Genomic DNA, 25,405 nt, shown 5'->3' with positions numbered 1-25,405 from the left:
GACTGGCTTCCGTGCCAGTGGCATGTAAAAAACACCAACTGATTGTGGCTGTTGCCAGCCTCCTCTGGCACCTGTGCTGGTGGCATGTAAAAAGCACCCACTACACTCAAAGAGTGGTTGGCGTTAGGAAGGGCATCCAGCTGTAGAAACACTGCCAGATCAGACTGGAGCCTGGTGCAGCCTCCTGGCTTCCCAGACCCCAGTCGAACTGTCCAACCCATGCTAGTATGCAAAACGGACGTTAAACGATATGATGATATATATATATATATATATTTCCAAATACCTTGACTGAATCCTGTCCCCTTTAGTTGCTGCCCTCCCATCCCACATACACGACACTAATCATGCCCTTCGCCTCTTCAATACCTTTTCCTTCCCTCCCGGCCCCTCACACCTCCTCTTACCTTTGATATCAAACCCCTATACACAGTGATTCCCCACAACGATGGTCTCTTGGCCCTCCAATACTTCCTCAACCGTCACCCTGACCCCACACCCAGCACCTCTACCCTTCTTTGTCTGGCAGAGCTTGTCCTCACCCTCAACTGCTTTATGTTCACTGGAGAAACCTACCAACAGTTGTCTGGGGTCGCAGTGGGATTGAGAATGGGCCCCAATTTCGCAAACCTATTTGTTGGTTACATTGAGGCCCAAGTATTCTCCTCCCAATTCTTCGGGCTGACCCCAGAGCTATATGGTTGCTACATAGATGACTGTATAGGTGCTACCTCCCTCTCCTGTGAACAACTCTGTCACTTCATCTCTTTCCTCTCTAACTTCCACCCTTCTCTCCAATTTACTTCTTTCATCTCTAACACCTCAGTTAACTTCCTTGATATCTCTCTTACCATTGACCTCCCCTCCCACTCTCTCACCACCTCTGCCTTCTTCAAACCCACAGATTCTCACCTCTACCTCAACATCTCCTCCTCCCATCCTTTCCACACCAAACGGGCCATCCCCTACTCCTAGTTCCTCTGATGCTTGTGCAGCCGAGACCAGGATTTTGAAACCTAGTCCCAGTATCTTGCCCACCTGTTCATGCATCGAGGATACACACACTCGCACATGTGCACATACATACCTCCCATAAATGCACACAATTACACACACACAGGCATATGCAGCTACACACACATGCACACAATATATACATACAAGTATACACATACATATACACATGCATACACACATGTATGCACACATACCTAACACTCACAACTCCACGCACATGTACCCACACACACATACACATGCACTTGTACATGCACACACAACTACATACACACATGCATACATGTGCAAAAAAAGCACATATACCTCCACACACAACCCTTCGGTCACACACATGTACATACACAAAATACACATACACACACATAAACTCACACGCACACACACACATATACATGCATGCACACACGCACACAAATGATAACCAAACATACCCCCCGCACACAACACACACTCATACATGCACGCACACAATTACACACACATGGACATACGCACATACACACACACAGTAATGCACATTTGCTCCACAGACACAACTCCATGCATACACATACGGCACAATTATTTCACCTCAATTGGACCCGCTCTCTTCAACATTACACCAGGACACGTCAAAACAGAAACTGACCACACAAAATTCAAGAAGTCTTTGGATAAATTCCTTCAAACAGTCCAGGACAAACCACCCACACCCGGATATGTCTCCGCAAACAATAACTCTCTGCTTGAATGGGCCTCGGTGCCCAAATCCTGAATTGAAAGACTTCGCCAGGTGGTGCTATTAAGTTAGACATGGCCTGGGCCAATACTGGCCAAAACCTTTCTAAGTTATATACATACATATATCTACATATATATATATATATATATAAATACATAAATACATATCTATCTATATATATATATATATATATATATATAAAAGTTTAGTACAACTTTTGGGACACTTTATATTTATACTCACACACACACAAAGGGTACATGGTTTCCAATGGTTTCTTACCACTGTTTGTCTGGCAGATAATTGCTATGGTAATTTAATATTTCTGAAGTTATTGTGCAGAAAACAATGCTAGATGTGTTTTTATTATTCTCCCTTATGTGGTATTTTGTTAATATTATTTTAAAAACTATGACTTCATTCCTTTTAAACTTGTTAGATTTCCCTAATTATAAAATCCTTTATTTAGCTATTGCTCTCATTCCCTGGTGTTGGTTGGTACTATAGATTTGGTAAATATTTGGGTTAATAGTAATGTGTGTGTGTAATGAGAATTTCCACTTATTAGAATAGTGTTCTGAAGGAAGGTTTTTACTGAAAACCTGGTCTTTTAACAACTGATATGTTGGTGAGTCTTTATAACATACTTTAACACTCCATATAACTGTTACAACCTGTGATATGTACATATTACCTTATTCCCTTGCTAAATGTAATACAATAAAAGACTAATGTTGTGGACTATTGTATAGCCTAGAATCTCCTAATGACAGTCAATGTTAGTCAACTATTTGATAATTCCATTTTCACAAATCCTGAAGTAATTTTTTCAGACTAGTAGACTTAGTCTCTTGTTCAAGAATTTCATGCTGTACCTCTCATGAAAGGTTCAATAGATTAGATGATGCAATTTTCCTGGGTCTTGCTGGATGTGATGTATCCCTTCATCCCAAAACACTTCTCCCTGATGGCCTTATCTACTCATCTACTCATTAATGGCCTTTGATCAACCTATTGTAGTTGTTGATGATGTCCTAGAACTCTTAGATAAACTTAGTTGTCCTAATGTTGTTTGACTGGTGAAAATTTTTCCTTCACTTGACCTTGGATGATACATCCCTACCAGATTCTTCCAGCCCCTTCATGAAGGACCCAACCACTTTCAAGAAGCTGGTAGTCTCTGAGTTATTGTAGTTAATAGTTAGATTATGACCATAGTGTAACTTTTTCTTTTTCTCTCTCAGATTGGAATCTACCATGTTGATACTATCAATATGTCAGAAAAAAAAAGGAGGAAATTAAAATTTGGTACTTGCCATATAACACTGTCATCTTCCATTTAAAATTCACTAAAGTTGCATTTGCAAATACGTGGTATGTCCCATATATCACCATTTCCTATATTACCAGTCCACATTCTGTTTAAAATTCATTTGGCAGCAATGAATACTTAAATCTGATTGATAAAAAAATATGAACCACACTTGGGAACGAGAATTTATTTCATTGATGACACAGCTCACATACTTTAGTGTAATGTAATAAACTGTACAGCAACCACAGTCGCTTCTTTCCAGCACTCCAAAGGTTAAAGCATACAACATCCTTCATAGTTTCTGATTTAGAAATCTGACTTAGAATTTCTTAACAGAATCCTACCCTCTTCTTGCTACAATTGTTAGTCTATAGTGAACTTGAGTATCTAACAAGATGGTTACAAGTGGCCCTCAAATGGATACGTTAGGCTATTGACCATATTACCACACTGTTATGTGCTCCCTGGTACATAATTCTGCTTGCTTCATTTTTTCAAAATAGGATTTCCACTTCTATTTTGCTGTAATTATGGAATCTCCTGTGTGAGAATTCAGTATGCAATGGACTGTTGCACACCAACTTACATGCATATCCTGTAATCAAAATGAGGGACTACATCCAATGGCAAAGCTGATAAAGTGGGTTGGATAGGTTGCTGTTGAATATTCCCCATTGAACTTTCCAGGTTCTTTTTTGTTTTAGGGAACTTAGAATTCAGCTCTGTAAAATAGACAGCACCTTTAATTATACAGTGCTCCCTCTGCTTACAACTGTAAAATGTTCTTGTTCATGTCATTTATATTACTTGATTAAACCAGCAAAAGTTAACACAGTGCTGCTATTTAATTATAGTGCCCCTATTGTTTACAGCAGTAAGCTGTTCTTCTGTATTTGATTAAACAAGCAAGAGTTAAACTTGCATCAAACACAGTACTGGGGTTTAATTATACTGTGCTCTTGCTGTTTGTAAAAGTAAGCTGCACTTATGTATGACACGGATGTTATTTGGTTAAAACAACAAGAGTTAGACATGCTAGTGTTGAGATCTTGTTCATCCAAAACTTTTGACTGGTCTTCCTTCCACACTTCTCCATAGTTGAATGGCTAGCAATGAGAACTAGGGCTATATCTGGGAATGCATTATCCAATGTTTCCTTATTTAAGATAGTAAGATGCCACTTGAGGGAGATTTTGTAGCTATTTCTAACAGGTTGAGCAATGTGTAGAAGCTCTCTTGTTAGCTGTTAATTTAACCAGATTGGTAACTTATTGATCTGAGTTCAAATTTTGATGAGATGACTTTGTATTTCAGGATCAATAAATGTTATATTCAATTGATAAACCCTTGCTTCCAAAAAATTGGCCTTCAACGGTCAAAATAATTAATATGTTATTAAATATAATTCTTTTTGGAACATTTTAAAGATGTTTTTCTGTCTAACCAAATGCTTTCTTCATCTTGGAGCCATTCCTGTGAGAAGATTTCCATTGTGTTTACATATTCCTGGTTTGGGAATTTTATTTTAGAAATCCTTTGAAGATAATGATTAGTTTTCAAATATTTTCTACATTTTGGAAGAAAAAAAAATGACTGGTTGAATTTAAGACAAACACTTTACTGAATTATTTTGATTTACATTTTTATTGAGATGTGTGAGTCTAAACAGTTGGGTTATAAATCAGTTAAATAACTTCTGTATATGTTAAGTATTATATTATTTGTATATTATCTTATTTTTTTAAAATTCCTGTTAAATTAGTAATATAAGGTTTATGAATTTTTTTATAGTTAATTGCCCGTGACTTGTAATTACTACCAGTAGTCTTAAGATCATAACCTGTAAATAAACTTATAAGAGACTTTAAGTTGATGATACTTAAACAAATGAAGCCCATTGCTATTTTAATAAGGTTGAATAAATCTTATTGGCTATTTTGCTGCTTCAGAAATTCACATTTTAAGAAAAGAGAAATGCTTTTTATCTTTTGCTTATTAAAATCAAGAATTTTCTTTTTAAATGCTGGAGAAATCCAACTTTTTCTTTGTTAAAAGTTATAATTTGCTACAAGTGGTAAGTTGAATATTAAATTGAAAAATAAAATATTTTTCATTTCACAAACTTTTTTTGTTTCAATTGAAAAAAAAAAAATTTATATCTATATTTATAAATATGATTGACTTTCTTTTTTTTTTTTAATTGATATTTTATTTTATGGTTAAAATGTCTGAAAAATAACATATATCAACTTTTGATTGATTATAAGCCATTTATCACATATGCAAGCACGTAAAATCAGATATAAAATGATGACATATATGTATTATCTTTGTTGGAATTGGCTTCTTAAAAGTGGACAGCTTTCATATGAAGTACTCAATACAATATTGAGGGTGGAGTTTCATATTTATTTGAAAGTTGATGCAATGATTGTTTCAACCTCAGGTTGTCATCACCACCAACTGTTAATCAAGTTATTGTTGATGGTGACTTTCTCCATAGATAAATGAAAATAAAGCTTCAAAATATTTTGCCAGGGGCTTACGTAATCATTGAACCAACAGGCTAAATACATTTAAATGTCCACTTCAGCATTTTCACATATTCACATTGTTTTTAAACAATGTACTGTATCTTATCTCAATACATTGAATCGTGAATTTTCAGTTCTTAGAAGCTGCAGATTTGAGATGTAACCTGTTTGAAATTTAGGAACTTTGAAAAGATACCAATCCTTATTAAAAGCTTAAGCACTATTTATTTATCATTAGAGGATAATTCCATTCTTGTTTCATATTTGCTTCTTGAACCTATATGTAGTATAAATTTGTTTTAGAGAACTTATTTGAAGTTGCTTTTTATTGTTTTAATGTCCACTTTTCCATGCTTGCATAGATCACATGAAAGTTGTCGAGATAAATTTTTCTATGGTTGTCACCAACTTTCACTTGTTTCTAAGTAAGGTTATATTTCCCCACCAGTCCTTTGAGTAACAACTAACTCAGTAGCCAGGCATGATTTCATGGAAGATTGTAAACAAATGACAACCATTCATATGGATGGTGATTTTTGTTTTTAATCAGAGCAGAAATGTTATGACAAAGAGAAGTCTCTCTCTCTCTTCATATGATTGGCTTATAGTTTCTGATTACCAGTTTTACTCATAAAGTATTGATCAGTCTATGGCTATGAAAGAACATATCAAACCAACTGTGCCCTTTTTGAAAGATTTAGTAAATGTTTGGGTCAGTAGTAGAGTATTTGGTTATTCACAGAATCAGTTCTCTCTGACCAAGAAATAAATAATTCTACATTAAATTCATTGTCATCTAGTATAGATAAGCAGGAGTAAGAAGCAATTAATAACCAATTTAAAAGATGTTTGATATATAATTAAAAATTGCTGAAAATCTATTAAAATATGTCTTTTAATGTTCTTCCCTTTTGACATTCTATTTTCTTTTTCTTAGCAAAATGTATTCCCCCCCTTCTCCCACTATATTCTCGCTTGTTTATTATTAACATTAGTTGCACATAACTTCCAAAATATTTATTGCAGCTTTGATCAGAGGTGGTTCCATCCGTAATCAAGGGAAATATCTAAAGCATGATTATTGTTATTCAAAAATACATTTATTGCATGGCAAATGCACTGCTAAAATTGGAAAGAAGACAATGTGTTCTTTATCAAAATTGTTTCTGATTTGTATGTAATCTTCTGAAGAAAGAAATGTTTTTCATCTTGTTTTTCAGAACTATACAAACATGGAAAATTTTAATTCTATTTGATAAATGCATAAAATTTTTTCAATTTTGTATTGTTTAACAATTTAGTTCAATTTAATTGGTCTAAAGTAATATTCAATTGTAAATTTTTCTCTAAAACTATTTTATGTATTGTGTAGCGCTTTTAAGATGTTTTTGGTAGTAATTCCGTTTCTATGGTTTAAGTGATATTTTAAATTCTTTTTTTTTCTAGCCTTATATTCTGAGTTCAAATTCCACTGAGGTTGACTTTGCCTTTCTTCCTTTTGGGGGTTGATGAAATAGGTACTCTCTTAACCCAAAATTTCAGGCCTTGTGCCTATAGTAGAAGGGATTATTATTAAGGTGGCAAGCTGACAGAATCATTAGCATGCCAGGTAAAGTGCTTTGCAGCTTTTCATCCTTTCCATTCAGAGTTCAAATTCCATTGTGGTTGGTTTTGCCTTTCATCCTTTTGAGGTCAATAAATAAGCACCAGTTGAGCACTTGGATTGATGTAATCACCCCCCCCCCCAAAAAAAAAATTGCTAACCTTGTACCTAAATTACACATTATTATCATTATTATGAGCATGCTGGGCAAAATTCTTCACAGCATTTCTTCTGAGTTCAAATTCCATTGAGGTCAACTTTGCTTTCCACCTTTCGGGCTCAGTAAAGTAAGTACTAGTTGAGCACTGGAATTGATGTTATTGATTATCCCCCTGCCCCAAAATATGCTTATAGTAGAAAGGATTGCTATTATTATTATTATTGATCAACCTTTTCAAAAACTGTGCCTAATATCTGGTGTATTTTCTATATTAATTTTCTTTTAGAGGGTGGTGGTCGAAGTGGTAGTATAAGCCCCACAATACAGGACACAGAACAAACAAATGTGGTAATTCCTGGAGGAAGGTAAGAGTTTTCTTTTCATTGTTTTAGCTTCAGAATGATAAAAAAGATTATTATTTGGACATAATGTAACATTGGTGGTTCTAGTTTCACTCCTACAGGACAGCACTTTGGGGAAGGTGATTTTTTTCTTCTTCCATATTGTGCTGACCTAGGCTTTCTTACTGATATTGAGTAACTAGAAATTGTATTGGAAGTTTAACTGGATTATACTGATTCTTGAGAGGCAAATCGTTTCTCAGTTTGTCACCGCCTTACTTTTGGGTATCTTTATTGGAGTCCAATCTCTTGCAGGCATTTAGACTAAGGCTGAAGTTCACCTATGAATGTTGTTTGTCTTTTTCCCCCCTCCTCTTTCTCCTGGTCTCAGATCTCTTGCAAAAGTGTTATGATCACTGTTCTTTTTCCTTTAAGTACCAAAAAAAAAAAAAATTGTTAGGGGAGTTTTTATTTGGTTATTAAATTTTTTTTCTATAGTATGTGTATTTTAAATTACCATCTTCCCAGGATGTGTGAATGTTAGAGAGAAATAAATCAAGCAAAATTTACTAGATATGTAATGTTAATGTGCATAGATGATGAGGTACAGATGAGCTGAGAGAAAAACTGGGTATAAACAGAATTAGATATAATGTGTAAGAGAGATGACTATTGTATGAATAGGAAATCTGTATGGATGATAATGGTTGGGTAATGTGGTACCTAAAGATGCATCTAGAAGAAAATTGTAGATGAGGAAAATCAAGGGGTATACAGACACAAGTGCTGAGCTTCACAAAGGAGATAAAGGAATGCAACAAATGGTAGGATTGTATTGGAAAGGAACTATCCTACCTATATGAGCTTGGAAAAACAAATGTACAATAATGAGAATGTTGTTGCTTGTACACTTCTTATTGCTAATGACTCAAATGTCAAGTGAGTATGGTTTGAACTTATAGCACTATTCCCTTACACATATATCACAAAGAGTTTCTGAAAATTAGTGCAATTAGTGTAAAATAACTTTGAAATTAGCTTTCGTATTGAGTTTTAATAAAGTATCAGACATCCTTGAATATAGAGTTTATGATTGTTGGAAGAGTATCCATTACTTGAGGAAAATAATTCCAGGTTTGTCTCTTCTCTCCTCATCCTTGTTGTGTCCAACCCTCCAAGGTTCCACATTAATTACTATGCTCAGTTTTTTCTTCCCAGAATGCTGGCCATCTGGAATTCTCTTCCTGCTCATGTTTTTTCTACAGATGTTGACTTGCAAAAGTTCAAGAGCATGCCATCTTAATGGCATCTCACTTGTCTAGGACGATGATCTGCGAGGGCAAATAGTACTGTGCCTTCCTCCAGATCCAGATATATATAATGGGAAATATGTTGTATGATTAAGGATTACATCATCTGTAAAATCAAAACAAATATTAAGCTAACTATTTACAAAATTAGAAATGAAATGGTTGTGTAGACAATTATTGAACTACTCACTCACGGGTTGTTAGTTCAATCCATTGTAGACATTTTAGTTTCTGAGACAAGATAATTTATTTTACATGCTGTAATCCACCTAGATTTGACAATTAATTTTTAAGTGTAAAGCAAATGCAAATCATTTGTTTCTTTGATATAAGGTCTAACAATTTTTTGCATTGCTTACAGCAATTGTAATACTGACATAGCTCTGTCACTCTTGCATCATAAATTGGTTTTATTTTGGTTTGTAGCATTAGGCCGAAGGTAAAGTTGTCCATCTGCAAGGTTTCAGAGACGACCATTGCTCCAAAAGAGAATGTCTCATACAGTAAAGAAACTCAGACTACAAGTGTTGAAACAGGAGATCGTGAAGGTTGGTTGCAAACTCTTTTCTTTCCTCTTTTACTTGATATATTAGCTAGAATTGTGGTTATCTAGATGCTTCCATAGTTTTAGAATAGTCAGTTATTACAATATTTATGTCTAGTCATTTTGATTTTGTTTAGATTCTTATTTTAAGTCCTTTTTTTTCCTTCCTGATTGTTGTAAAACAAATACTGTGACATAAAAGCTAATTCATTTTCTTAACTGATCTTTGTATTTTGTTTGGTAAAACTAAGGCACTATTTTTAATTTATTTATTTAGCTATTGAAAAAAGAATCATCTTTAAGGTTTAAAATGTGGAACAAAGTTTCTAAAACGTTTTCTAATTACTATTAGTTTTATATATAATGCTTACTGGAAAACAATATTAGATATTTCAATTAATTTTATGTATTTTTTAAAATTATTTTTGAATTCTCATGTTTTTAATTTTTTTTAATGTGAATTTTCTTTTTGTTAATAAAATGTTTGGTGTGTATACCTTATCTGGACTTTGCTTATAATAACTACTAACAAAGCTGGGTCAAATGTCCTCTGTTTCAAATAACTATGGACAGTACCCTTGAGTTGTACTTCATTTGAGTTATTATAACAGCCACTCTTTTCTTCTTATTCACATCACATACATGGTTTTTATCAGATCAATATTTCTCCCGATCTTGTCTGTTTAAAATTGTAAAGAAATATAAAAAAAAAATTTGAAAAATAAAAAGGAAAAAAGAATTTTAAAAAACCCTTCAAACTATCTAACTACTCTCCTGGAAGGGACACATTTTATTTGCATTTAAAAAAAATCTTTTAAATGTTATTCATTATTAGCCTCAAATTTCAAGCTTTGATTGTATCAGATGTGTATGTGTGTGTAAGGGGACATTGGTGTTTCCATACCAATGTTTCTATTCAAAAATTTATTGGAATAGGGAAATATTCTGTCTTAGGTATTTGCAGTATTTTTCTGTTATTAGAGGGGAAGTGGGACTTTTTTCTCTAATTTAATTAGCTGAGGAAAAGTGTCATTCATGGCATTTCTAGGTCCTAGCGTGGTGAAATTGATGTCGATGTATGTTCAGTGTGAAGTTCTGTGGGAAAATATAGGCAAGGAGGGAGTTGTGTGGAGAAATGATTTAGAGTGGGTTTGCAGGCTGGGGCACTGTAGTAAGGATAATGAAAAGTAGATGTGCCAAGGGTGCTGAAAGTTGTGGACTTACAGTTGTGGTGGCTGGTGAGTGCCAATCAACTAGATGGTCTGCTTTTAGATCTGATCAAGGATAAATGAATGTGTGTAGCCGCAGGGCTACACACATTTAAAGTATTTTCAGGCATTAAAGAGGAGACTTTATATCAATGCTGTATATGTATCAATATTATGTGTGTGTATGGTTGCATTTGATTGTCATCAGACATATGAGATGATAGTATTGTAAACCTTTTAACCAGTTGGTTTTATTTAACTTCTTTTCTTGCTGAGGAAGGGCAAACACAGATATTTGTAGCAAAATTAACTTTTATTATCTTTTGTGAGATTTATTGTATGAAACCTTGAGGCCTGCTTAGATTTGTCTTAACTGGTGATTTGAAATTTTCTTCTTGATGCACTTGTATACTTTTGAAACTCTACATTAACATCAGAAAAACCAAGCAATCGTATTTTTACTGTTTAACTATTTTGGTGTAACTTACACTTTAATTAATATAGATTTAAATAAATCAAATCACTTATAGAATTGTGTAAGACAGTTTGGTCAGGGTTTTAGTGAAAGCTTCAAATTCATGTGTCTATGGAGAAAGACAGTCTAGTGGGGCTCTATAGTAAAATTTAAACTCAGAACTGCAAGGTAAGAAAACACTTGTTTACAAACCAGTGCTCTTGTTACTTATAGTGGTGACGGCACTTATTCATGGGGTCTATTTACAGTTTGGAGTAATGAGCAAAAGAGAATTGTTTTGGTTATAGGCAAGACACTGATGAAGGAATGCAAATCATTGAACATTCTCTGTTACTTTATAGAATGTCAGAACACATGGATAGCAAAAGAAAAAAAAAGAAAGGGAGGTGGAAATAAATCTGTTTAAAAAAGTAAAATGTTGATTACTCATTGAGATTTCTTATTTATTTGTATTGTGTGAGTGTGTAAAAGTTTGTACAGACACATGTTTACACTCAGTTGGAAAGATTTTTAGTTAGGTTTGAATCCTGTGTTTTTAAAATTAAATTTTATTTTATTTTAGAGGATTGTTCTAAACACGAAGTATTTCATTAAATAAAGGATATCAGTTTAAAAAGAACAAGACAATATAAGAATGGCTAGATGTATCTGGCTGTAAGGAAATAACCTTTTCTAGAAGAATCTTCCATAATTGATAGCAAATCAAATATGTATTGTGTGTGTGTAGATATATAGATAGATATGTGGTGGGGTCTTTGAAACAAAAGCTATGAGATCAATGACTGAAGATAATGTAATTTCCAGACAGGTGCATAGAGAGAGAAAATGCATTGGAAGAGGGGAATTGGAATGAGATATTCATGCCTTTCCCAAGAGTTTTAGTTTTATGATACTCTTGATGCTCAATATTCTTCTGAAACTTAGCAGTCTGTGTATTAATTACAAAATCCGTAATGAATAATTAATCATGGAGTAAATCTTCATTGAAAATACTATAAAATGATGAGTGTACTAAGAAAAAAAAATGCTGTTATTTTATTTCATTGAATGGGAATATTAAAGTTGATATAAAAATTAGTTAAGCTTGATTAGATACTAGTACAGAACCATGATTGTTAGGTAAAAATCTGCTAATGTTGATGTTATTACTCCATGTCTTGTTCGTTATTCTGCGGGTCAGGTTATTGGATCACATACCTTGTCTTCTGTTTGGTAAAATGTATAACCATTAGCGTACATTTGAATAAAAAATTTTGAATGACATCCTTAACATGTATATTACATACTTAGAGATGCACACACAAAAAAATATTTAGGCTTATACGCAAGTAACTTCATGTACCCTTCTCATAATATTTAAGTCACTCTATGAGAATCTGGATATAGCTATGTCTCTTTTTAAGATGTTTTGAAATAGCTTTGTGTGTGTATTTATTTAGATTTTCTTATTACTTTAATGATTTAAAGTATATTAAATTTACAAGAAAAAAATCATATCCCTTGGCATAATATTTTTTGATATTACTCTATTTTCAAATTACAATTGTTAAATTCTTTAAAAAAAATTTATTATTTAGTGAACTGCATTATTTCTCAGGCTTTGTTTCAGTATAATTTTAAATGATAAAAGTTAATTTGTTTGGAAAATTACTACACCATTTCAAGCAAAGAGAAAATAAATATAAATTATGGAAAATAATTTTTAGTTTTGAGAATTGGTTGCATTTCTTTTATTTGTTCCAAGAGAAGTAAAAAAAAAAAAAAAATCACATTTTGCTGATAACTTTAGTCTTCAGAAGCTCTTATTTAGTTTCAATTTGGTCTCTTTTTAGTATTTTACCAGTTGTGTATGAGGTTTTCAAGTAAGCAACCACTATTTTTTAAGTACTTTTTTTTTTCATGATAGCTTGGACTTCTAAATGAATTTATAATAAAGGTTGCTTCTAAATACTTCCAATTCTTTAGCTGTGTAAATAAATTTATGAAATAAAATGACAAAAAAAACAAAAACTGAATTTCCAAGCCATTATAAAAAAAAAAAAATGAAAAGCTAAAGCCCATTCTTTCTGCTTGCTTGAGAAGCCACATGACATATAGGTGAGATAATTCTCTGTTAATCTCAAGGAATTAATATAAAGAATTGAAATCAAATCTTTTACTGCTCTGATCTGAATTTGATTTTCTTATTAATATTAGTTAAAGTACATTTTACAAAGCTTAATTGTAATGCTGTTCATCAGTTAACTATCAGTTACATGTGCTCCTAATGTCAATACATTACAGTTGCAGATTTATGATCAACTAAGTATCTTAGAGTAAAATTCCTATGAGGGCAATTTTGGCTTTGTGTAAATCCTTTTAGAATTTTTAGCTTTTTATAAATTATATTTTCAGAAAGTATTTCTGTCTTGTTTTTATGTTGTGTACATGCATCAACTTGTGATGCACATGGACACTTCATCAGTTGTGAAGTACATCGTATCTTTCAATGATGACACCTATTGATTCACATCCTCTTTGAAGCAACTTTCGCTGCTTAGGTGGATAACATGATGGCTCTATGCTTACTGGCTATTGTGAAACCACTGTATCTCACCTCAGTGAGCAACACCTTACTTTCCACCCATTGCTTTGGTATTCTTCCAACAGTTCATTATATACCTTCCTCCTCATTGACTTCCTTAGTATGACCCTCTCAATAAACAAGAGTTCTTATCAGATGACCTGCTTGAGTGCTTCTGAGATCAGCACCACGTTTGGTGATGCGGAAGTAGTTTCTGGGAACTTCAAGTACTCTCTATAGCCACCTTTTGCTTCCCAGTGAATTTAGCTTCATCCCAAACAAAAGTGATGGTATACTTCATTGGGTAGAGATGTTTATAATGACTTATCTTATTGTAGTTGGTGATTGGTTATGGTGCCAGCAGTAGCTCTCCTTACTCAGGGCTTTTGAACAGCATCTGAGGATGTGCTCTTGAGCCATTTTACTCAGGCACAGAGTGCAAGCTGGTAATACCACCTTCCTTCAGCAGAAGAATTTGGATACGCTTGGTAGACTGTCGTAGACAGCCAAGATCAAGAATTATATTTGATGGGGCTCAAATTTCCAAAGCTTAGGCTGTGAGACTTTGTTTATGATTTCCTATCAGAATATGCTAAATCTCACATATATGTGGCTTTCTCTTTTTCTTTTTTTGGTAGTCATCTGTACTGAAAACTTATGGTATCATGATTTTAAATTGTGCTTTTAATATTGATTTTAAAGATTTAAGCAATGTTATTTGCACAATGAATTGAAAGTATTCCTATTTCAACTGTTTCCACCTATCATTGGTCTCTTTACTATAGTTGTATGCATAACGGTAAGCAACTGATGAATGTATCACAGATTTCTATGTACACCTGACTACTAGAAACAGAAGTTGTTTTGTGATTGAATAAGTATGTGTGTGTATATATATATATAGCCATATCACGTTGAAAGCACCGGTTCTCGTCTGATCACCGAAGTTAAGCAACATCGAGCCTAGTTAGTACTTAGATGGGTGACCGCTTGGGAACCCTAGGTGCTGTAAGCATTCCATTACTAGTCCAACCCATGCTAGCATGGAGAACGGACGTTAAACGATGATGATGATATATATATATATATATATTCAGTCTGTATTCATTCATATTTTAATATGTAGCTTGATTTTCTTTTCTCTATATTAGCTGTAGATTTTATTGCACATATTATTGTCCCAGATCTGATGCTTTTAACTTTCATTGAACCCTCTTATTAATTTGTTTTGCACTAGAAGTTGAAAAATAAAAATCTAATTAGCCTGACATTTATTCAAATTTGATATTTTGAGAAATCTATGTCAATTTACATACAAAACAGCGTGGCAAGATGGTATTTTCTTGTGAATAAGTATATCTATTTTAATTAGATACAATGAAATCAATATCATGTGGTGCTTTCATTGGTTATAGACCTATTCTATTGCTGTCCATAACCCAATCTTATTCCTGATAACTAAATTGTGGTCATGGGTTTATACCACTGTGCGAAGCAAGTATGTGCATACTCACAGGACTTATTTCATTTATATAACTTCAGGGCAATCTCCTTATTCCTTATGTTGCAGGTTAGAAATTTGTGAAAGACTTGAGAATTTTGACTTTATTTTCTGACACTTTTTGTTTTAACTACACATTATTTTGTATATTAATTTCATCATATTTAGTTTTTGAACATAGCTTCTTCAGACTCATATTGCATTCACACTCTCATACACATGCATGCACTCTAGGATTATTTTAGTGTACGAATTTCTATTATAGCCAACTTTTCCTTTTTATGTCCTTTGTCTTTTTAATTCAGTCTTTATAAATTGAAAAAAAAAAAAAGAAAAGATAAAGATCCATTAATCAAAAGAGAAATGTGTTCATGATTTAAGATCTTTTTATATTGGTGCTTCCTATCTATTCTACTTTGAGTGAAATATCAGAATTTATCTACTAGGAATTCCGCTTTAACTTTCCTGAAAAATACAAGTATTTTATTTCTATTTTTTAAAAACTGATCTGTTCTGCGCAGTGTAAAACACAAAATTCATTTGTGCATGTGTGTGTTGCAATTCCTCAGTTTTATTCCAGATGATAGTATTGCAACCTAAATAAGGTCAAATACACGATAAAAGTATTTTTTATAAACTAAACTGGTTGTAACTATAAAATAACATTACCTCCATAGCTTCTGATTGTTCTCTGTAAAGAATAAATCAAATGGATTGATTTTTGTTGTCATCCTTCAAAAATTGTCAAAAGAACTTTTAATTTCTGCTTGCGATTAGTTGTGGTTTGGAGGTAAATGAATAAAATGTTCAGGGAATTTGTTGAGATACACTTGTTCATGTTATATTCTAGTCTAAGGAATATTGTGGGTCCTTTTGTTTCTATACTTTTAGGAACCCAAATAAGGTTGGATTGTCTTCAAAAATGGTAAATAAGTCTTGTTACTAATTCAGTCTTAGTTCAATTTACAGATTCTTGGTAATCTCATTAAGGAATAATTCTCTTACTCTCATTGCTCTTGTGATATATGGTGGACTGGTTTTGCTACTAAGAAACAAGCCTGTATAGGATATGAGACACTGGTTAATTTATAATCTCTGTTTATAGATTGTTGGTTAGTAGATCTTCATAAAGTTGCTAGTTGGTTTATAAATTGTAGATATAAATATTGTTGTTATCCCATTAAACACCAATGTGTCAAATAAAAAGTAAAATTCCAGATGAATTAATTACTCATCATTTAATTGGCATTGGATAAAATAGTTGTCCTTATGATGTATTGTAGCCAATATTTCCAGATAGTTGGAAAGTGCAATTAAATTACATTGTTGTATAAGTTGTTAACTGATTTGGGTGTTTTAGATCAGTTTCTGTATAATTTATTAAATAGACTTTAATTTTAATGTTTACCAAAATATTTTAGCTGTTACTGAAAATAATTGTGTTTTCAAGTTATTGGTAAAGTTCATTTGTGAGAGATATTCACTTGTAGATTATTAGTTGTCGTAATGAAATTTGTAGTATTGCATAAAATTCAAGATGCTTTCCAGCTATGAGAGTTTTGAATTTTAGTGTAGTTGCTGTTAAAAGATTCTATTATTTTTCTGCATAGTTTCTAGTGTTACCTCAATAGTTTTCGATGCACAAGGTTTGGACTATATTTCTCATTAATGATCTTTGTTATATTTTACATTTTCTTTTTTATAAGATAATAAACATTTTTTTTTACATGGTCTTATGTGAATTCGCTGAAACTTGCTTTGAAAAAGATGTGTGAGGAATAATTATCAGTTAAGAGATTCTTAGATGTATTGTTTTAATGGTGTATCAATATCTATTAATCATATTTTTACATCATCATTATGTAAATGAAATGAATCACTAATATTATGTGTGCTTCATGACCTTGGAATATTTTCAAATTAGACTTACAGTTCAACTTATGTTGTTTGATGAGAGCACTGCAAAAGTCATCATGAATGACCTTTAAAGTTTGGTAAAACTTACTGGAATAATGAGTTTGGGTATTTTTGGTATACTTATGGTCAAAAGAAGTAATATGGAAAGAGCTTGGAAGAAACAATTCTCTTTCTTGAGAGAAAAAAATTCTTAGCTATTTGCTATACTCAGCTGCTTATAATGCTTTCAATTTGTTAAACTCTCTATTACAGGGAACTTTCAAATATCACAAGACTTACTCTTGCGCTTTTTCTCTGTTTTGTTTATGAATGATTTTTTTTGTATGTTGTTATTCCAACAATGTACTGTCTGAAAGCCAATTCTTTGGTCTTATGGAATTCATATCTGTCCACTTTACCATCTGTGTAGGCAACCGATATGGCAGCAAAGGATCTTCATCGAGTGAGTAAGCCATTTCCAAAATAAATGCCTTGTAATCTATTCAGTTATACATCTTTTGGAATGTGCCGCATTTGAGAATCTCCCTGCTCAGATCATGACAGAGTAGTAATCTTGTGAAGGATTTGCAACACTAGGTTTTCTGATCCCTTTTACCCTTTAAAAAATGTTTACCCTTTACAAACAATAAATGAACGAAAATTATTGTAATCCTCTTATTTCTTAGCTTGAAACTTTGAGCCAATTAACTCCTATCCCATTGAAACTGTCCCATGTTGCAATTGTTTCTCTGAAAACATGAGGTACTGTCAATATTTAAATTAGATATTGATTAAATAAGGATAAATTGGATACTGGTCAATTAATGACTTAATTGATGTTTACAATTGGTTAATTATCAACTATTAACTTTTTTCTTTCGATTTCCTTATCCAAACTAGGGATTACTTTTGAGACTGTTATAGTATATGTTGTATATCTGTACATTATGTTGTATGCAATAACATCTCTGTAGTATTAGTCTGTTTTATATTCATATCAAGATGTGTGTATGGTTGGAACTATTTAATTGCTGTTACTAGAAAGTGAACTGTTGCCCATCTTGTCAGAAGTTAAGTAGTTATACAAACAATGATATGGGTTTACAGCTCTGTGGCAATAAAAATAAAAGTGGTTTGGAAATATCCGTATGAGAAGTTGTTGAACAAGGAGTATGAAAGGATAGAGAGCATCTACCATCAGTAAAACCCACAAGGACTGTATGTCAGTATTAGTTGTAATATGCTGAGAGAGAAACTTAAGACATGAATTTTTTTTAGGACTAGTTGCTGATATGCATAAACTTCAAGTTAAATTATTGTTTTCAGTGATTCAGTTAGATTGTGGAAGAAGGTGTTATTGTTGATACTAGTTGTAGTATTGCTGCTTCCTATGTTGGATAGGTAAAAGAGAAGGAAAAATACGGAAATTTATAGATAATGAATACAATAGTGAAGCTGGTGTAGGCCAGAGTTAGTTTAGTTATGGTGCAGTTTCAGTTCAGTTCATAAAGGGTAATTGTCTACAGATGCCCTATTTTTGGTGAGACATCTTTGGGAACTGCCTTCTGCTTATCATCTTGTAATCATGTCTGAAATTGGTGATGGCTGAGAGAACTTCTATATGATATTCTGATTTAGACAATTTTTTTTTCTTAGATGAATAAACTCAATGCAGTTGTACTAATAATGTCGAGTAGAAGTACTCCACCTGTCATTACTGCAAACATTAGTTGTACAACTTAAGCTAAACTCTGAGTACTGATGCAAAATCTGTTTTGGAAATAGTTTTCTCAAGTGCTTCAGATCAAAGAAGTAGTTGTGGCTAAGTAAAACACACAATGTTGTTAATTAGTTCTACCACCTGGCTAATCTGACTGGACAATTTGTTTAGTTACCATTGCAAGTGTCCAGCCTATTTTAAAGAAATTTTTTGTACACATAAGTTATTTGTTTATGTATCAGAGGAGGACATGTTTACAGTCTTTCTATATGTCATACATTGTTCTCTATTAGTAAAACTGATGTTGGGCATTTAAAAATTGAAATTTAACTGACAGTGTCATGGGCTGCATGAACGAAGACAGTTGGTCAAAGCTATTTGTTTTCCACATGTTCATTTGGTTCTTCAAATAAACTCTTAATATGTGATAGACTTATTTGGGAGTAGTCTTAATCAGTTTCCCCAGTTTAACATCACTTAGTTGTTGATGACTTTAACAGTTTGCTCTTTGCAAGTATTTGGGCCAGGTCTCTGGAATGCCTTTCTCTTTCCTGACTTTGTGATTAAAAAATGAAGATAAAGTTATAGGTAATTTGGTAAATCCAATGTTAATGATGGACTGAGAAAAATAGAGGCAGGGTTAAGAGGATATAACTATTAATTTAAATGACTTGTAGACCTTTTTTATTGGCAAGAATAAGGATTTGTTGTGAGGATCTGTAGATTTTCTCCAGTGGTGGGACAATGAATATTAACCACTCTGTTTGGAGCTGGGAAAGCTCTAGGGACAAATACTACATCCTATAATTTTAGGCAGTTAGTATAGCTATTGTTTTGGTTTGGATAGACCCTTCTAAGCATCAGAAAATAAGCGTCAAACAAAATGAAGGGTACAGGTTGTGACATTCTTCTGCCTTAAGAATTGCAGTTTTTAAGTATTGTTGTTGTTTTTAAGTATTGTTCTTCCACTTGCTATAAACTACCAAGCGAAATTATATTTTGCTAATGACTATGTTCATATATGATGGTCAGGTGTTCACTGACTATAATCTTTTCCATAGCTGGCCATCGTTCAGAATTATACCTGATATTTGAAAATAGAAAAATACAGCTGCCTTGTTTTTATGCTTAATATTGTCTATAATTCATTCATTTATATTTCTGCACCTTTCAGTTTTTCTTTTTAAAAACAAACTTGGTTTTTTTTTCTTAGTTTTAATTTCATTTGCATCTGGTATCAAAACCAGTGTTATACTCAGTTAATTTAATTTTTTATATAGTTTTTTTTACCTGACAAACTGCTATTAGAATAATAATTTTAGAAAGTCATGTTTTTTAAAAGCTGTTGTAGTTGTTATTCATTTGCACTACAAGTAATAAATCAGCATCTATGGTGAAACACTTCTATTTATACTTTAAGAAGGATTAAAAATTAATCTTCATTGATAATTCAATCTACTTCCATCATTGTCATTATCATTACCATCATCATCATCCTTTCTTCCATTGTACTGATATATGTTCAATGCAATGTTTCATTATTTTTTTCTCCTAGAACACAAAAATAGCCAAGCAAACAAATGAAAACAAAAAGGGCTATTTTGCTAAATACAATGTTAAAAAACAATAGTTGGGAGTGGTGGTGGTTGTGTAGACAAACTTAACATTTTTTTAGACAGTCAAATAGTTGAGTAAAATATAAACCTATTACAACTCTCTCAGCTGAATTACAAGCAAAAGGAAAAATTTAACAGTGTTTAGACAAAACTGCTAATAGCTTAGCATTGCATTTGTTTTTATTATTTGGGCTGATAGACTTAGAATTTCTTCGATTACAGTTTTAGTCATTTTTCAGTGTTAAGTGTTAAATGGATTAATAGACAGACATATTTATTTAAACTTCAAATACTTCAAAGCACAACTGTAAGACAACAGGCCACTATCAGCTCTTTAAAAGTGAAAGTTTCCCCCTGCTTGAATTGACCAGTTATCTAACAACCATTTCCATGTTTTCAGAACGAACTATTGTTATGTAATTTTACATTTTATGGACTCTGATAAATAAAAACACACCTTTGTTTGGATATATTCTTTCACAGTGCAGTGTGTGTGAGGAGGAATATCTGTCTTTTGGTTATTTGTTAGAAAGAATGCAAAAGCCTTCATGGGTGAAGTAGGTAAATAGTTATGACAAGTGTAATTTTTATGTCTTGAATATCTATAGATATATGTATCTTTCTGATTTCAAGGTACACTGGTCTTCAGTCTGGGGTCTTCTTGGTCAGGTTTTCAACTTCAGACGAAGCTGTGAGTTAGGCTAGCATAATCCAGTATGAGTCTAAAATATTTTTACAGACCTTGAAAAAAAGAAATCATTGAATAGGTGTAGCTCCAAATATTAAAACCAAACTAAGAAAGGCTGAGTATTGGATCTAGCTTTTGTAGATTAATGATTGAAGAATATGCATGTTTCTGTGTCATTACGTTGAGTAGGTTTTATAATTAAATGATGATATTAGGTAACACATTTGTATTTGTACATTAGGTTAATGAATATATTTCACCCATGGAGTTTCATTTGTCATTTTGAGCTTTCTCGTTGTCCAGCCCATAGTCTTTATATATATATGTGTGTGTGTGTATAAACACACAATATATATATATATATATATATTGATATACATATACACACATATATATTCATACATATACACACATATATATATACAGATGTATATATATATATATACATACATACATACATATACATATATTTATAATATTCTATATTTTTATAAATGTACATATATACATAGATGTGTATATATATGAATACATATATACTACATGTATGTATATATATGTATGCATATATATGTATATATATATATGTATGTATATATATATGTATGCATATATATGTATATATATGTATGTATATATATATGTATGTATGTATATATATATGTATGTATATATATATGTATGCATATATATGTATATATATATGTATGCATATATATGTATATATATATATGTATGCATATATATGTATATATATATATGTATGCATATATATGTATATATATATATGTATGCATATATATGTATATATATATATGTATGCATATATATGTATATATATATATATGTATGCATATATATGTATATATATATATATGTATGCATATATATGTATATATATATATGTATGCATATATATGTATATATATATATGTATGCATATATATGTATACATATATGAGGAAAGTGTTTGTCTCCAATCCTTTCAGACACGTCCACCAGATACATTCTTTTGTCATAGCCACAAGAATGATGAAAATAGCTCTTCCTTCCCGTTTGAAAGAAAGAGGTGTGACAATATTGATGATAGACTCGGCTGATAAACCGACTCGTCCCACACGTGACAGCAGTTGTTTGACATAAGCCCACAGGTCGGAAATTGTTGAACACTGTATGAGTGCGTGCAGAACAGTTTCGTCGCTCTGACTGCATCTCGAGCCGTGTCTGTTGAGCTTATGTCGAACAGGTAGCGCTTCTCGGTAGCACTGCCAGGCCAGGGATCTCTGGAAGTTGTCCATGGGCCCTGGCCCGAAAGTCGTCTCAAACAGGCAGGTCAGGTATTCCTCTTCGACGTCCAGGTTTGCCTTGAGCTCGTCGTCGTCGTACCTCCCCTCCACTAATCCCCTATAGAATGCTTTGGTTGTGTTGAAGTCACTCAAGGTCGACCTGGGACGGCATAGTTGCTTGAGAGCAACACGACACTCACAGTGCCATTCACCCTTCCTCGGCCTCTTTTTGATCCACGACTGCAGTTCGGTCATGGAGACGAGTTGTAGGAAAGCGACCACACCTGTTCACTGTCGTCTACGTAGAGCCCAAGATATTGCAGTCTCAACGCGCGTCTGTGCATCATCAACCACGGCATGCCCAGTCCTCCTTTTAATAGGTGTTGACAACAGATGGATTGTCTGACCATCGGAACACATCCTTTCCATAAGATATGCCCTCAAGAACCTGGATAGCCACTCTGGCAAGCTACACAGACAATATGAAAATCTCGCAGAAAATACAGAACCCCAGCGATGTTGCACATCTGCAATAGGAGTTGGACTCAATTTACAGATGAGCTGAGGATAATAAAATGCAGTTTAATGCTGAAAAATTCCAAGCCCTGTGCTACCAGCATACAAAACTGAAAATGAAACTGGTCCACAGGGAATTTCAATCCCAGAGCCTAAATCAGTGAGGGACCTGGGTATTGACATGAGTGATGATACCTCATTCCAAGTGTACATTACCAGGATGGCGACAAAGTGCAGAGGACTGGCTGGATGGATCCTAAGAACATTCAGAACCAGAGATAAGGAAACCGTGATGGTCCTCTGGAGGACATTTGTCCTCAGCTGCCTGGATTACTGCTCACAGCTATGGTCACCCAACAGTCTGAAATTAACAGCGGACCTTGAAGCATTCCAGTGAAGATTCACAAAGAAGATCATCCCTTTGCAACTGCTCAGCTACTGGGAAAGGCTGAAACAGCTAAGACTCTATTCCCTGGAGAGAAGGCAGGAGAGGTATGCAGTAATATACGTCGAGAACATCCTGGAAGGAATTGTGCCAAATTTTGGCATTGAAAGCTACACCAATGCCAGAATGGGACGACACTGCATAGTGCCAAAGATCTCAGCAAAGCCATCGTGCTTCAGGACCAGTTACTGCATCAACCTGAGGAACCTGCACAAAGTAGATGTAGGCATTTTTAAATCAAAGCTGGACCTCTTCCTGTCGAAAGTCCCAGATGAACCTACATCAAGGCAAGAGGTGCAAATGAGGGTAGCTATATCAAACTCCATTCTTCAGCAAGTGCAACATATTGAAGGAGGCTCTCAGTAATAACAGTGTAGCAAAATAGCGGTGCATCAGCATGGCTGCAGCTCTGAGCTGAAACTACAGCAAAAAAAAAAACAAAACAGGGACAACTGAAGAAGGGGAATATTCTTTATGATGTATATCCTGTTTCTCTGTTTTTTACGTTGTTCGAAAAACAGTTCGTTTCTACGTTTTCATTTCTCATTGTATTCAACGTATTTTTGATGTCCTGTACCTATATATTCATGTATATATACATATATGTATATATATATGCATACATTTATATATTATTTATATTATTATATGATCGAACGCCATGCATCCTTTTCCAAGTAAGTTTTATCCTAATAATTATGATGCGCACTCTTCTACCTTTACTATCTCTTCTCTGTCTATCTCTCTCCCTCTCTTTTTCTTCATCCTTTCTGGTTTTCTCTCCCACCCTTCCCTATTCTTCTCTCCTCTACACCGTTCCCTCCTCCTCGACTCACTCGTCACTGACACGTGACGAAAGATAATCTGTCTTTCTGCCCACAACCTTCATAAAGAAAAGACGTGCTTATACTGTTTCCTTCATAAGCTCATTCTCTTAGCATTCAAAAATATTTTTTCTATCGTCTCGGCTTAACAGCCATACCGTATGATTTTACTGTTTTGTTCTCATTCTCCTGTTCTTGTTACCATTTTCACCCTCCGCATTCCAAATTTTATTTAATTTGCTTTGCGGGAAGGACTGTTTCAATGAAGTCGTGTCTTGTCCTTGCCTTTGAAACGTGGAGTAGATCAAACGGGGACAACTGAAGAAGGAGAATATTCTTTTCTCTGTTTGTTTTTTTCATTGTTTGAAAAAAAGTTTGTTCCCCTGTTTTTGTTTTTATGTTTTCGTTTCTCATTGTTTTCAACATTTTTTTGATGTCCTGTACCCATATATGCATGTATATATACATATATATATGTAGGTATGTACATATATGTATGTATATATGCATATATTTATATATTATTTATATTATATATACATATATGTATATACATGCATATATGTATACAGATATGTATCTGTATGCATATGTGTATGTGTGTATATATATATATATATATATATCTGTGTGTGTGTATGTATGTATACGTATATATATAATATATATATATATATATACATACATGCATTCATACACACACTCACACTTTGATGCGCTTTCCCTATGAGTAAAATAGCTCGTTTAGTGAAATCCACCCTGTCCAATCTCCACCTCATTCCTTACCGTGTTGTTGATAATGAAGTTTTAACACTTTAATCACACACACAGAAATATGTTGCAAATCCTTTAACAAATTTCATTATTCTTTTCTTTTCTGCTACATGTAATTCCTTTAAACAGAGATCAGTTTTAGAAAATGATATTATTAGCTTGCCCTACTTCCATTATTTCTTCCTGAGCTTTATGTAATGAATTTTTCATTAAAAAAATAATCTTCATTTCAATACTGTTCAGCTGTTATGCACTGTGTAGCTACATGTTTGTTGTTTCCTCTGTTTCGTATGCTACTTGTTTGCTATATATATGTACATATATGTGTGCGTGTTTATTTTGCAT

General features: G+C 33.2%; 1 protein-coding gene and 1 non-coding gene across 39 annotated transcripts in view; both read left to right on the top strand.

The window, feature by feature from the left end:
- Positions 1-25,405, top strand: part of LOC115212820 (cytoplasmic dynein 1 intermediate chain 2) — an 82,041-nt gene that overhangs the window by 9,107 nt on the left and 47,529 nt on the right. For 20 of the 38 annotated variants that reach the window (XM_036503756.1, XM_029781553.2, XM_036503790.1 and 17 more), the window contains 3 exons: positions 7,640-7,718; positions 9,431-9,552; positions 17,622-17,654. In XM_036503756.1, the coding sequence (XP_036359649.1) occupies positions 7,640-7,718; positions 9,431-9,552; positions 17,622-17,654 (234 nt within the window). The remainder of the gene's footprint in view (positions 1-7,639; positions 7,719-9,430; positions 9,553-17,621; positions 17,655-25,405) is intronic. The other 18 variants (XM_036503760.1, XM_036503794.1, XM_036503792.1 and 15 more) reach the window with 1 other exon arrangement.
- Positions 14,691-14,809, top strand: LOC115213567. The gene has a single exon (XR_003881820.1). It is a non-coding gene; the product is annotated as a 5S ribosomal RNA (ribosomal RNA).

This window comes from Octopus sinensis, linkage group LG6 (assembly GCF_006345805.1).
Source record: "Octopus sinensis linkage group LG6, ASM634580v1, whole genome shotgun sequence".
Classification (NCBI taxonomy): Eukaryota; Metazoa; Mollusca; class Cephalopoda; order Octopoda; family Octopodidae; genus Octopus; species Octopus sinensis.
Note: the sequence above shows the minus strand (reverse complement) of the source record. Positions and strands in the feature narration are given on the sequence as shown.